Genomic DNA, 14502 nt, shown 5'->3' on the forward strand with positions numbered 1-14502 from the left:
ACAAAAAAAAAGTGACCATGTTGGTGTATTTTATTTCTGGCCTATATTTTTTGCACTGTTAATTTGGATAATTTTCAAACACATTATTATTACAATATTACTCAGGCTTGAGGACAAATAACGGCTTTATTCTGTGGCGTCTCAGTATTTTGAGCTTCGGTTAGCCTGCACTGGGTGGTGTAAGACGCGCGGCGCGTGAGAGGAGGGTCTGTTTGCGCGCTCCCGTGCGTGCCCACCTCCCGTCTGCTATCCGATCCTTCCTCCGTCTCTTCGCTGACTCAGTGCCTTAAGCAGCATCACCGCTCACCAGAACAGATCTACAGCATCCTCTGCGGAGAAATACATCAGCCATGGCTAAAACAGCAACCGGTAAGCATTAGTCTGGATGGGTTCAGATGGATTAAAGCGGGATGGATGGACGGACGGTACAGGTACATGATTTTTGCGGAAGGTCTGTGTCGGCCCGGTGTAGCCTACCGGCTGGTGGTCGTGCTTCTGTAACAGCTCCACCATAAAAATAAATATATAAATAAGTAAAATAAAATAAAAGATTTCGTTGCCGTTTTCAAAACTAAATTGCATTAAATCACATTTCTGCAGACTATTGTCTCCACGCAGGACTCTATTGTGATAAGAATGTGGGCTCACGCCGAGCATCCTCTGTCGTTAGGTTACTAAAAAATCTCCTATATTATCCTACCTATGTAAACATATTCATTTTTATATAACAATTGTGGTAGGTAACAGTGTGTAATTATACAATATGGGCTGCCTGAGAGGGGTTTATTAACCTTACAATGCTCCACCTACGGTTCACGCTACAGCGGCCCCAACATGCAGCATAATGCAGACGGACCCCACCCAAGATGCTGGGTTGCCGATCATTTAGCCGACACCAAATCATTTGGAGGCTTCATCTGTTTGACTTTTACATTCCTGTGGCTATAATGAAAGGTGCAGGTTATCGTTTTACTTTTTTTTGTCACTTAAATGTCTCCTTAAGATGATTGTTGTCGGTTATAAGATTGCACCTTTTATTCATGTCTTTAGCTTTCCTTATCTATTCCTTGCAAAGGATTGCACCAGCTGTGGCAGAGGTGCTGCAGTTTATTTTCCAAAAATTCATTGTTGATATATGTTACAAAAATAACATATAGGTAGAGTTAGCACACTGATATTAAGAACTAGATTTTATTCTAGTCATCTCTTCTGATGGGCAGTTATTGTTGTAGGCCAGACATTTAGCATGGGTTTGTTTGTTTTTGGCTACCTATTTTACAAAATTCTTAATATAGGCCACCCATTCTTTCAGGTTGTTTTTTTTTTTTACATAAAATATAATGTGCCAACTCACTATTCTGCGTGTAGTAGCAGAGATTTGTAGTGAACCAGACAGGTGTAGGGCAGGGTGGGAGGCAGGCCAGCCCTGCAGCAAGGGGCTGCTTCACACGCTGGCCTTTGCAGCAGAAGGCTTAGCAGCACTGACAATCTGTAGTCCTCTCTGAAGAGCCAGGTGGGCACTTTGTCAAAAATAGAAAGAGCATGAAGAACTGGCGGTGAAGATTAAAAATAGTCCAAAGATCTGGTGAAAGTTAATTAAAAAAAAGAACGTTCAGGTCATTAATCTGGTGTTTTTTACGACTGTGACACCACGGTGACCGAGGCGCATTATTGGACAAAGCTTTTTCATTTCCTGATTTTAAGCTCACATGTGAACTTCAGTAAAAGTAATGCTTGTTATGCTCTTAGTTTGATAATGCTCACAGAATACATTCATCCAATTAATTATTAAGCAGTGCTGCACTTAGATACATTTCAGACTTTTAACAGCTCATTAAGGCAGTCATCTGACACTAACAGATTTGTTGAGAATTTCCCCTTTCTTAACAGGTAATTAAATTGAAAATCTCAACTATATGTATCCATTTGTGACAATGTTGGTTGTGACAAATGGATAATGCTGTGTTTGTTTTATGGTTTTATGGTTTAACACAGTTTTTATGTTCTTGCAGCATACAAAGAGAAGATGAAGGAGCTGTCTGTCCTCTCCCTCATCTGCTCCTGCTTCTACCCAGAGCCACGCAACAAGCTTGTGTGTGACTTTGAAGGTACAAAATCAGCTGAAACATGGATTTTCTTTTAAATTAAATAAGCTAACTCTATGTTTATGATTTCTCTAATACAGATTTTAGACCAAAAAAAATTACGTATCATTGGACTGATACAGTAATAAGTCTTGACTTTGCTACCATTAGCATTGTAATTGTGTCATTTACAGACATGGAGGTGAAACCTATAAACAAGCGGGCCTCGGGTCAGGCTTTTGAGGTGATTCTCAAGCCTCAGTCTCCAGTGTCAGATGTAGCCCACAACCTTCCCTCACCCCCAAAGAGGGATATCTCCTTGGAGGACATTGAGAAGAAACTCGAGGCAGCTGAAGAACGGAGGAAGGTGAGTATATTGCATCAATGTCAACAAGCTTTAGGCGTTTAAAATGTAAAACAAAAGAAATCTTTGAGACATTTAACTATGGAAAATGAATAATTCATATTACAAGATGGAGGCGCAACTAATTCAATTTGAATACTTTTGTATATTCAGTACCAAGAGGCCCAGGTGCTGAGGGCTTTGGCAGAAAAGCGAGAACATGAGAGGGACGTGTTGCTAAAGGCCATGGAAGAGAACAGTAATTTCAGCAAGATGGCTGAGGAGAAGCTCCAGATGAAGATGGAGCAGATCAAGGAGAACCGTGAAGCCCACCTGGCGGCCATGATGGAGCGCCTACAAGGGAAGGTGAGTCGTCAGCTTTATCAGAACTAAAAGCATATGAAAGGGGCTGGGCAGCGTCCTGATGAGTAATCATTCTCACTGTGCTGTTGTGACGTTTCCAGGAGAGACACGCGGCTGTGGTGCGCAGAAACAAAGAGCTGAGGGACGAGCTGACAGCATGAGCCTCACACGAGTCCAGTCCTCGATCCATCCACCCAGTCCTGTCCCCTTCCTCGGTAGAGCCTTCACCTTCTTCGTAACAGACACTCAACCCTGGAGGCTGAGAGGTTCAAGGACCTCACCACTATATCACAACCCACCATGCCACCAGTACTCACTATTATCAGTATTATCAATGGATACAAACATGAATAACACTCATCTTGAGAATTGAATGGTTTTGTTGATTTAACAGAAATTGAAAGAATATGGGTTTTATTGGCTTTAATTTTGTCAGTACTTTTATCTATCTATCTATCTATCTATCTATCTATCTATCTATCTATCTATCTATCTATCTATCTATCTATCTATCTATCTATCAAATATTTCTTTTGTCTTTGATTAATGTTCAGTTCTTGAAGTTTGACTCTGTGACCATTTTCTTGTGGAAGCTCTCAGTGGTGTGAGTTGGCTGTAGACAGGCATTTGCATTGATTCCCGATGATGTCCTGATAATGATGTTTTTTGCTGTGTCTTTTGTGAAGAATGACGGTTGGTGTTTCCAGACTACAGACTCCTCAAGATATCAACGTATGTCATCTGTATCTCCCTCACGCGCACCTACTCATTCTCAACACGCACACTTGGAACTTAACAATAATCGAATCCCCACAGATACATAGAAGTCCACTTCCTCTGAAATGAGCTCGATAGGTGCTTTATTGTTAATAAGAATGTCTATGCCCAATGGGAGCAACTGTTTATACACTTGCAGATTACCACTTTACCCCGACGGCGCCATTTTTCGATGAATCCATCGTTATCCAAATGAATAGCTTTGTTAAGAACACGGTATTGGGAATGAACCTTATAAAGTTGTGAATGTTATGACACCATACTGGTATCATGCATAGTGTCTTGGACAGTAGAATGTGCTGTTGCTCCCATCTTGATATTGATAGTGTGAACATTACGTATGTCTGTGTGGGTGTGTGTGAATGAAGAATTACCTTGAGGCATCATCAGCACCTTCTCTCATTTAGGGGGTTAGATAGAGAATGGACGCAGGATGCTTTACATTCAGCACACTAAACTAGTCTCTTTTTAATATACATTACCACTGATATCTGCCTGCATCTTCTGCTGCTTGTTTTTCTCCCTCCATATATTTCTCTGTGAAAGCTTTGCTGAATAAAAGTTTGGGGTTCTGTGAACATGGCATGCACCATCTGAAACTTTTCTGTAAACTGCCAAATAAAAGAACCAGTTATCTACACATCCTGAGAATCACTCCTCCTGTAAATTTGTATTCTAATCTGATTTTAATAGCGTTTTAACATTTTTGTTATTGCAGTGTTTAGAGTAGTTAAAATGTACAGATATGTAACTGATCATCAGCAAGTATGAGCACCTCTATAAAAGCAGAGGTCGTTTCTGAAAAATTTAAAATGGAGAGAAGCCGCTAAAGTGGAGATGGTTTATCATAATGCACAGCGTCATATTTGGCAAAAAACAAAATACAGAACATCAACACAAACATTTTATACCAACTGTGAAGCACAACAGTGGCGGTGTAATGATTTGGGCTTGTTTTACATCTGTAGGACCTGAGCATCTAGGCTCTCCTCTGTATGCCAAAGTATTCTAGAGACAAATAACGCTAAAGGCTGGCCAAAATTGGTTGGTGCAACAGGGCAATGATCCCAAGAAGAGCTGCAAATCTACAAAGGAGTGGCTGAAAAAGACATCATGGGTCTTCTGTATGGAATTATATTTATGACATAGCGTATGCACGAGCAAAAACATTATCTGAGCAAATCATTTTATTTCAGGGACACAATTACATTCCAATCCATCCAGCAACGTGCACAAAGAAGCCATCGTGCACGCTAGCTGCTTTGCACGTGCTGCTACAATTTTTACGCTCTGGCGGGTGCTCTGTGGAGAAACCCTGCTAAACCAACAAGTACCCGCTCGCTAAACTTACTTTTGACTGTCTAGAGGCGGAGCCCAAAATCATGTGATTTGTCACTATGATGGACACTTCAGCTTAAACTGTATTTGTTTACAATTTAAAAAATAAAACTTGCCAAATTGGTTATCAACAGTTATTGTTTGCTGTGCAGCAGTGGAAATAGTGAAAAAAACGGTTATTCCATATCTGGGAAACGCAGTGCCCTACTAAGGCCTTTTCACAATGTGCACTTATTCTTTTGTGCCCGTGGAGGAGACAGCATATGATTCACATGATTTCTATATTCATCAACTCACTTGGGAGAATCATGTCCTCTCTGCAAAGAAATATTTCATCACACGTTGTGTTAAACTGCAGTAAACCTTCCCTAAGGTTTGGGCCCGGTTTTCCACAGCACAGTGCCATAACCGAGCCACCAGCTCTCGGGGTTGAATTCTTCAAACTGTACTTAAGCTTTTCCACCAGCAGGTGTCAGTGTCAGATTTATTTGGGACCCCCCCCCCCCCCCCCCCCCCAAAAAAAAAACCCCAAAAACAAAACAAAACCCTACAATCCTTCAAAACTGGAACAAAATTTTATAATATGCCAAACAGGAATATACGCAACAATATTAACAGTATTACTGACTGACTGAATTAGAATATTAGATTCCCTAAAATCTGCTCTGTTGACATTTTAGTTTTCATAATCTGATTTATTATTTACAGCATGTGACTTAAAGCCCTGGGGGAATACAATTCAGACAGCAGATGCCCCACCTGAATGCCTGATGTGCTTCATGTATGGATAAAAGACCAAGCCATTAAAACAATGAACCCCTTAAAAGCCGTGCCTCTAAAAGACAGAAACAAAAACAGTACCTAAAATGCGGAGCAGTGATTTATTGGTCCAGCTGCCTGAGTGTTGTTGTTACTTTTCAACCTCTTTCCTCCAATGTCCTCATACTGTTCACACTATTGTCTCCGTTCCAGACCAACCTGAGCTGGTGAGGTCAGGGTAACATTGTAAAGGATTTCCTCTGGCTCTTAATGATTTCCTGTGTATTCATAAGGGCAACAATGCTGTCGAATTCGGTTACTTACCTGGCACACAGTAAAGGAATTACCTTTCAGTCAATAGCCAGGACCTCATTAGCTCATGATTGACTTCTATGAGACTGCAACAGAAGTGCACCTGCAGATTGTGTGTCATTATGGGAATGTATGGGCTTTATGAGTAAAGGAGCTACTGTCGTCTACTTGTATGTAGGACTTGGCTGCATGTGAATGAATGTGAAAAGCAACAACATGGTATACATGATAAGAACCAAAAAGGAATGAAAGAAGTGAAGGCAACAGAAATACACATTCTTTTATAACCATGTTGTATATATTTAGAATCAATTTATTGGTACAAAAATATTACAAACAGGTACAAGAATCCAGGTTTCCAAACCTTAAAAAGTTATTTTCCCAAAAGTGGCGCACATAATATACATATTTATTGTCACTGTAGTTCCCAAAATCATAAGAAAAGCTGACATAATTAACTTAATCTATGTTATGCCAGGTGTAGATTTGTATATTTCAGTATATGGCCTACAACAGCTGATCTCTAAATTTGTGCTTATTGTAAATCAATCCATGACCCATTTATCATACCATTACAACAGTCCTCAACCTGGAGGCAGTGCATGCTAGCTAAATTAGTTTTTGATTTTATTTAATAACATAAAAATACTTTTTTTTTTCTTGTTAAAAGTACATGAGAAATTAGATCCTCTAGCAACCGCTCCCACTTGTTCCTTATGCTTAATAAAATAAAATCAGTTTTGTTCTCCTGTATTTTATTGTTGTAAAACAGTTGAAGCAGTCTGTATGTGACGGTGGGCACAGCTCAGCTGTTGCCCTCATTCCAGGGATTGGCTTCAGAAGGCCCCGATCTCCATGCCCCATGGCCTGTAAGGTTTTGACAGTGTGGAGGAGGGACTCACGGTGCTGACGGCTGTCGGGGAAAGGAGAGGGAATGCGCTAAAGGAGAGGGGGAAGGCCGAAAGCGAGGACAGAGATGAGACCAGTGGTGGAGAAAGCTTGGTAGTTGGCATGGGAAGACTGAGGGGTAGAGAGCCATTGGGAGGAACCCTGAGGGACTCTGTGGGGGGCATGGCACTGAGTCTGGATGTCCCAGATGTCTCAGTGGAGGAGGAGGAGGAGGAGGAGGAAGATGATGAGGGTGAAGAGGAGGAGGAAGGGGCCTGGCTACTGGTGGTTCTGGATGCAGGTGTCCTGCCCTGGGGGTGCTGTACAAGGAGTGGGTGGGGTAGATGGGCAGGAGTAGCCCCGTAAGCAGAGCCCCAGGCTAAGTGTTCCAGTCCAGTGTGCACCTCCCTCTGAGAGGCATAGTTGCTGAGGTGGGACACCAAACGTACACGGAGGGAGTCTGTGCTGTCCCGACCCTCTATGATGCTCAGGTAGCGAGCTGTCTCTGCCAGGCACTCCCTGAAGCCCAGGCTGCGGTAATCCTTAGCAAGAGCATGAGCTTCAAAGTAACCTGTGAGAAAAGAACAAACATGGTTAAATAAACATGTTACTCAAAGAATATGTCATATTTATTAATACCAGAGCTGAAACGTGCATTTATTCAAAGAAAATATCCACTACCTTTCCCACCAGAAGCATGAAGCATCTTCAAATGGTCCACTGTCATTTGGAGTATTTCTGCTTTCTCCAGTTTAGCAGATCCCTGCAAAGACGTAATAATAAAGCGTCTCTTTCAGTTATATATTATTTATCAACAAAATTGTGTGTGGCAAATAAAATGAAGAATAACATACCTGTTTCTCAAAAGCACTCGGCACCAATCTTCTCAGCTCTGACAAACTGTTGTTGATCCGGTCACGTCTACGTTTCTCAATGATCTGTTTGAAAACATATTTCAACATTAATTCAATCGTGCAGAGGATGAGAAACTTTGGAAACTATTAAACAAGAGCGGGAAACGCGGTTCACATACCCCTCTGCGCCTTTTTCTGGCTTGGACTTGCGTGGTTGTGGAGGGTGACATCGATCCGTGGGAGTCAATTTGACTAAAAGGTAAAACAGTTTGTTTTTTTAATTACTGACAGAAAAACGATGTTGATCAACCCTAACCCTAAGGCAATACATTAAAGAGCACTTAAAAATAATAAAAATACAGGATATGTAGGGAATAACGCCAAAACAAGCAATTCTTAATTAAAACATGTTGTATAGGTTGATTTAAAAAAAAAAAAAAAAAAAGTTAACGTACCCATTTTCATCCCCACTGTCCTTCTCCACCTCAACAGTGTCGTCCAGGTCGCTGTCCGATGAGCTGTAGTTGTGACTTCGCTTCATTTCGCCTTCAAGCCTTCAGTCTCTTCTCTCGGGGCACAGACAGCACGAGGTATGCGTAACAGTTTAAAACTGTCTGATCTGCATCTGCATCTGCTGTGACTGTTTTCACACAGCGGAGAGGAGGGCGGGGTGCCCGGAATGATGTGGGCGGGGCTCTGACAGACTTGAGCCAGTCAAAATCGAGCTGAGGCTTGAGTGACGGGGGCCTTAAAAATATCAATGAAGTCTTGAGGGATCAAAGATCATCATCCAAATAAAAGTGGCCTGAAATAAAGATATCATGTTATGAATCTATAAAAAACCAATGTATTAATTAAACATTTTAATCCATCCTGTAGAGAGCTGGAGTGACTGCAGCATAGATTCTTCTCCTGCATTTTAAAGGTTGGATGGTCTATTAGCTGACTGTCTTCAACCATGTGGTTCCAGAGTGTCACTGATCAGCCAGGAGACTCCACAGTGGGCCAGCGTGTCCATGCTCTCCTAGGGAACTTCCTCCTCTATACCTTCTGCAAACAGGTCAACAGGCAGGCAGACCTTTCAATGGAGCCATACACCCGCTGGGTGAACATTCCTCTCTCTGCAGTGAAGTGTGCAAAAAATCAGAAATGTTTTCTTAAGCTTGAGCTATAAGCAGCTATAGAAACTATAACAGCATGTAAAGCTGCTTTGGGAATAAAATACGGAACACAAGGGGAACAAGGGGGGGTCTGCAGAAGTGTGATAGGGTGACCCCACTAATACACGTGGGTCAGGGGTGCAAACTATGAAACATGGGAGATTTCAGTGCTAGCGCTACTGTGTAACTGATTCCTTTAGGCATATGTTTTTAGTTTAGGGGCATATCAAATCTTTTTTTTTTTTTTTTTGGGGGGGGGGGGGGGGGGGGGGGGGTCTCTTTCGCTGTGGAGGCATGGTTTGTCAGGGAAGGATGAATAAAAGTAGTTCTAGTTCAAAACACCAAGTGGGGGGATTTCTGTTGGGCAAATGATATTTCTATATTTATGTATTTCGATATTTATATATCTCCAGCTGAGTTCCAGGACTTGGAGAAGTTGTGCTAATGTGCAATGATGCTGTTCAGTCTATGTTCTCTTTCATTTGTGGCCAGTGTGTATATATAAATATGTTAGACATTAGTATTGTACCTACAGTATAAAGTTTAGGTGTTTGTACTTTATTTGATGTTTTACTATTTCCCTTTGAGATATTTGTTAGTTTTCACATTGATTTCATTCTTTTGTGTACTCAGAAGAACCCAAAACAGTATCTCTTTTTTTTAGGGATTTTAAATGTGACGTTTTATGATTTTTCTGGTTTGAAAACATTCTTGTACTTTATGAGATATTTAAACTAATAAAAGACTCTTGGAAAACTGTAAAATAAATAGAAACCGAAAACAGGGATGTTTGTCTTACAAGCCGACCTTTTAGTGCTTCCCACAGGGCAGTAACATGGGAATCTCACAAAATTTGGTTTATTTATACTACCCTACACTACTAAAAGTACAGTTACAGTTAGTAGTTAAAATAAGGCCAACTTTACACACCTACAGCATTAACAGTAGAAACAATAAAAAAAAGTAATCCACTATCAATCATACATCACATTAAAACATTCACAAGGAACATTTTCTGCAAAATACAATCGCTTACTCTTGATACTTTATGTGATAAAAATAATGCTTACATTCTTAACTGAACTATAAAGACCTAGACTATAAAATACTAGAAAAAAATCACTTTAAAAAAAAAGAGTTTTAACTGACTTGTAGTTTTTTGCTACATTTGGCCTTTTTTTTTGGCAATTTATCTCTTAAAATGTTGTGCAAATTCTTTTGGATTTTTGAGGGTAAAACCTCACAAAAACTCATGTATTAATAAGTAATTAGACACACTTTTAGATACACTTACAGGGTTACAGGTTGAAACAATAATGTGAATGTAGGACTTTGTTATTTTATTTTTGAATTTTGGTATTGCTATTTTTATTGAACAATCTCAGCACTTCTACTGTCATGTATGTATGCCATATATCATGTATATGGTGTAAAACCATATCTAATTTCTATTATATAAAATTTCTATTATTGTAAAACAAAAATAGAAAGTAATATTCGTACATTTACTCAAATACTACATGATAGTGCAATTTATAGATGCCTGAATATATATATTTTCTGCTGTTTTATCCTCCACAAAGCAGGAAATTTGATGCTTATATATATCACTATATTTGTTCAACAAATAAGATCAGTAGTTACCCTGCAGATAAAGTGTTTCCATATACAATATATGGTAGAATGTGATCCAGTTACAACATATCTTCCCTGCATAAAGAGCACTTTTATGGTCATATTGTAAGCACATTTAATTAATACATCTAAAATTGTTTTCTCTTGTAACAGAAGTTTGGTTTAATTACTTAAAAACAAAAGTTTTAGAACCATCACCTTGCCAGGCTTTTGAAAAATACACATTTAACCACAAATGAACCAAGAATAGAAAGCAGTTAAGATGAATATTAGTCTTTTCTGTTTGATGGAAGGTCTGGGAAAATGACTTGATGTTGGGATATAGCGCCTGCTCTGACATGTGCCTGACATGTCTGTTAAGGCTATCAGCGGGAGTGCAGTGCCCCTGCTGTCTTCAATTCCAGTGCCTTGTAGAGAAGCAGCTGTTTCTCTCCTCTGTCCATCAGGTCAGTTGTTAACTTTGTACGCTGGGAGCTAGACAAGTGCGGATGAGAGCTTGATTCTAGAGAGCAACTGGAGGCCAACACGCTGGTCCCAGAATGTCAGAGGGGCTTCAGTGGTGACAGATACAATGTGCAAGCTTCGCTCACTCTGTTGATGCAGTGAGCGCGGATGAGCCTTCACACCATCCCTCACACACAGATACATGCACAGACCCCCACCTAATCTCCTCTCCTTGTCATGCCTACCTTCATCCATTTCATGCATTTCCACATTCCCATACTCCCACTTGGAGGATTTATAGATCCTAACATGTGCTTAATCCAGTGCTGAAAAATACTCACAGCCTGCCTGCTCCCTTTTTGGACTGAATTTCTCATGCAAGATTCACACACAGATCCCTGAACTGTGCCTTCTTGGCCTTCCAGTGACTCTGCTACATGTCAATCTTAGTGTATTTATGCTCACTCTTTTGCACTGTTTATGATACTATTATGGAAATAGGGCCATTATGGCAACACAAACCACTCTCCTCACACCTGACCATCAAGGTCATTCACATTAGAGCTGACATTCCTGTGGCCCATTAAACATAATTACGATTTGTCTTTTAAAAACCTTGACTTTTCACCTGCGGTATCGCAACATCTCCTCGCCCTTCCCAGTCCACTTTTGGTGACGCTGGACGTGAATGTCCTGTTCTGTTTGAGTGTGTTTGGTTTTGGCTCATTTGTGCTGTTTGACTACCATCTTTACATTTAATAACTCCAACAGCTTACCAGTCTGCCCATTGAACGTGGGTGTAACTCGGCACCGATTTCTAGAAACCCCTCTCAACCCAGTGCCAGGAAGCTAAAAGGTATAAGCAAGCATTTGTTTGAAACTGGCGTGTGCCCAGCTGCCTTCCTCAATCTTCCCTCAGGTTTCCCTTGGTGACTCTTTGTGTGCAAGAGCACGGCCTGAGTGTGCGCTGGTGTGTTTGCATGTGTTTATGTGTGTGCGACTGAGAGTGTGCAAGTGTGTTTAGGAGGTGCTGTTTCCCACAACCCTGATCTAATTCCGTGGTAACTCAATCTCCGTGTGAGCGCTTCCCGGCGAGTGTTCTCCCACCCGTCGGCCGTCTCTCCCTGGCTGGCTGAGTGGCTGAGTGTGTCTGACGGAGGCCGGCTCAGTCCCATTGGACCCCACACCCCCACCCCCTGCCCTCTCCTCTCCGCCTTCATCCTACCCACCCTCCCATCAGGATTGATTTACTATGTCAACCGTTGGGGCTGTCGGCAGCAGCAACGCTCACAGCCGTGCCTGCGTCCTGTGCGCACACCATCCTGACATCTTATACCTGTCACTCAACAACTGCTGGAGTGAACTGTGGGTTTGTGTGCTGTATATATGTGTCCATTAATGTGTGTGAGATAATTTCCTCATCCATATTTGGACGATGTTTGCCCAAAGGTGTAAGCTTTGCTGCACATTTACACTAGGTATGACATTATTATGTAAGGCAAGGAAAATGCCACCCATGCTGGTCCTCAATAGGTTGTTTGACTGAGGGAAATGTCTCCCAGACAGCGTTCATGCAACAATGTTATCCTATGGGCCACAGTTTCCTGTCTGTCCCCTCTCTTTCTGGTCAGCACCCAGGCGCTATATTGGGCAGGCCTGAGACCCATTCCCACTACTTAACCGTAACACACCCGCCTTCTCATTCTTTACTTTCCTGTCTTTGTTGGCATCCATTCTGCTTGTACTTTTCAGATAGGTATAAGCCAGGGAGGATATGTTGACTTCCCCCTTTCTTTGTTTAGCAAAGTTTTTTTTTTTCCTTTTCTTTTTTCTTTTTTTTTATGAGGACATCTCCTCAGGCCTCAGGTCATAATACTGACACCAGGATTTCAGTGCCAGCTGCCAATTACAGGGCTTGGAGTCGATTACAGGGCATGAACGGCATTTAGGAAAGATTCAGACAATACTTTGAACTCAATATGGACAACCTTATGTGCCGACTGGAAGAAAAAAAACAGAGGATGACCTAAGTTACTCCTGAATAAATGAAATTTATTCTTTCACTCCTTTTTTTTCCCACAATGTCGCACACTCCTGCACAAAGGCCCCTCACAATTATATTGTTCATAAGGTTTACCAGAATGCTTCAAATTACCAGTTAACTTATGCAAGTTCACAATGGGGGGAAGGCAGATCACAAGACTGGTTTCCAAATAAGCGCAACAGGAGACAGCACGTGATGTCCTCACAGAGAAAGGAGGACCGCGGAGCAAGCTACTTTTAAGGCCACACATTGTGCTGCCACAGGAAAAACATTGTTTGCATATCAATGGTGTGTGTGTGTGTCTCTGTGTATGTGTGTCTTAACGTGCAGGGGTGTGAGGGCTCTAATTGAAATGTATCTCCTGGTTTACATCACAAGAAACCCTCACTGACACCGGCCATATGAATTATTAGCCAAGTTAAGCTGCAGAGTCTCTGTTTCTGCATCTGTGTGTCACAAGACACGTTTGGTCATTTCTGTGGGAAATCAGTGTTTTAGAGCAAGTCTGTCTCTGAAGCTCAGCTGTCATTTTATGAGTAACTCTTTACCTCAAAAAACCTTTTCCAAAGTGTTTTTGGTCACTTACATGCAGTTTTATTTTCCCGTCCATGTACAGTTTCAAATAAAATCTGATTAGGAATGGGTATAACCACCAAAAATGTTATACATAATAGAGAAACTGAAAAGAGCCAATTTATGATGTGTCACAAGTTTATCAAAAAGGAGAGAAAAAAAGTTGTCTTTTTTTAAGAGCCGGCTCCTTTCCCAGTGGATGCTCTGTGCCAGCTGTCTGCTCTGCAGTAAAGTACTGCTTTCCCAAGCTCTGACCTGTGGGAAAATCTGTTGTGGCCAGTAATTGATTCCGCCCTGCCAGCCCCATTACTCTCCACTGCAGTCAAACTGCCAGTGATCTGCAGAAAGCCTGTTAGCACAGCACCCCTTATTCTTTCTCTCCCCACTCACACAAGCATGAGTCACAATCCAAGCAAGTCCGACTGTTACATCCAGTGTTGTTTCTCTTTTGCTGTCATTTTTTCCCATAATTCACATATTTTCTTCATTAATTTTCTTTCAATCCATTCTTAATTCATTATTATTCTTTTTTAATTTTCAAGTTATAATTGATCAGTTGTACCAGTAGGCTTTATTCTATACTATGACAACAATGTAAATATGCTAGAAGAAATGGATGGTAATCTCCCTGAACGTGCCCTCTCCCTCAGAGCTAGTCATGAAATATTAACTGCAGTCATCTGTTGAGATGGTTGAGTTGCTTGTCACTGCCTAACACTAGCCACATGTCTAAATAAAGGTAAGTGTTCCCCCCTTCCAATTAATCTTCAGTTAGGGGTCTTGCTCTGTGCTGTTGCATCTGTGTTTCCTAGTCTCGCATCAGCGGGAGGGGTATTGGGTGTGTGCATGTGTGTGAGTATATGACGGGGGCTTTCATGAGGATTATGAGATTCGCAGGACGTGTATTCACATGATGGTTGTTTTGCTC

At 41.3% G+C, this 14502-nt stretch overlaps 2 protein-coding genes across 2 annotated transcripts; one reads left to right on the plus strand and one right to left on the minus strand.

The window, feature by feature from the left end:
• Positions 1 to 220: 220 nt before the first annotated feature.
• Positions 221 to 4218, plus strand: stmn2a (stathmin 2a). The gene is made up of 5 exons (XM_063485659.1): positions 221 to 369; positions 2013 to 2108; positions 2279 to 2451; positions 2602 to 2793; positions 2892 to 4218. The coding sequence occupies exons 1-5, from the start codon at positions 351 to 353 to the stop codon at positions 2949 to 2951; spliced, it is 540 nt and encodes a 179-aa protein (XP_063341729.1). The 5' UTR covers positions 221 to 350; the 3' UTR covers positions 2952 to 4218.
• A 2079-nt stretch (positions 4219 to 6297) lies between these two features.
• Positions 6298 to 8346, minus strand: LOC134636631 (hairy/enhancer-of-split related with YRPW motif protein 1). The gene is made up of 5 exons (XM_063486695.1): positions 8174 to 8346; positions 7898 to 7970; positions 7719 to 7802; positions 7546 to 7627; positions 6298 to 7435 (listed from the first exon to the last, which is right to left on the minus strand). The coding sequence occupies exons 1-5, from the start codon at positions 8257 to 8259 to the stop codon at positions 6813 to 6815; spliced, it is 948 nt and encodes a 315-aa protein (XP_063342765.1). The 5' UTR covers positions 8260 to 8346; the 3' UTR covers positions 6298 to 6812.
• Positions 8347 to 14502: the final 6156 nt, after the last annotated feature.

The sequence above is a fragment of the Pelmatolapia mariae genome, linkage group LG10_11 (assembly GCF_036321145.2).
Source record: "Pelmatolapia mariae isolate MD_Pm_ZW linkage group LG10_11, Pm_UMD_F_2, whole genome shotgun sequence".
Classification (NCBI taxonomy): Eukaryota; Metazoa; Chordata; class Actinopteri; order Cichliformes; family Cichlidae; genus Pelmatolapia; species Pelmatolapia mariae.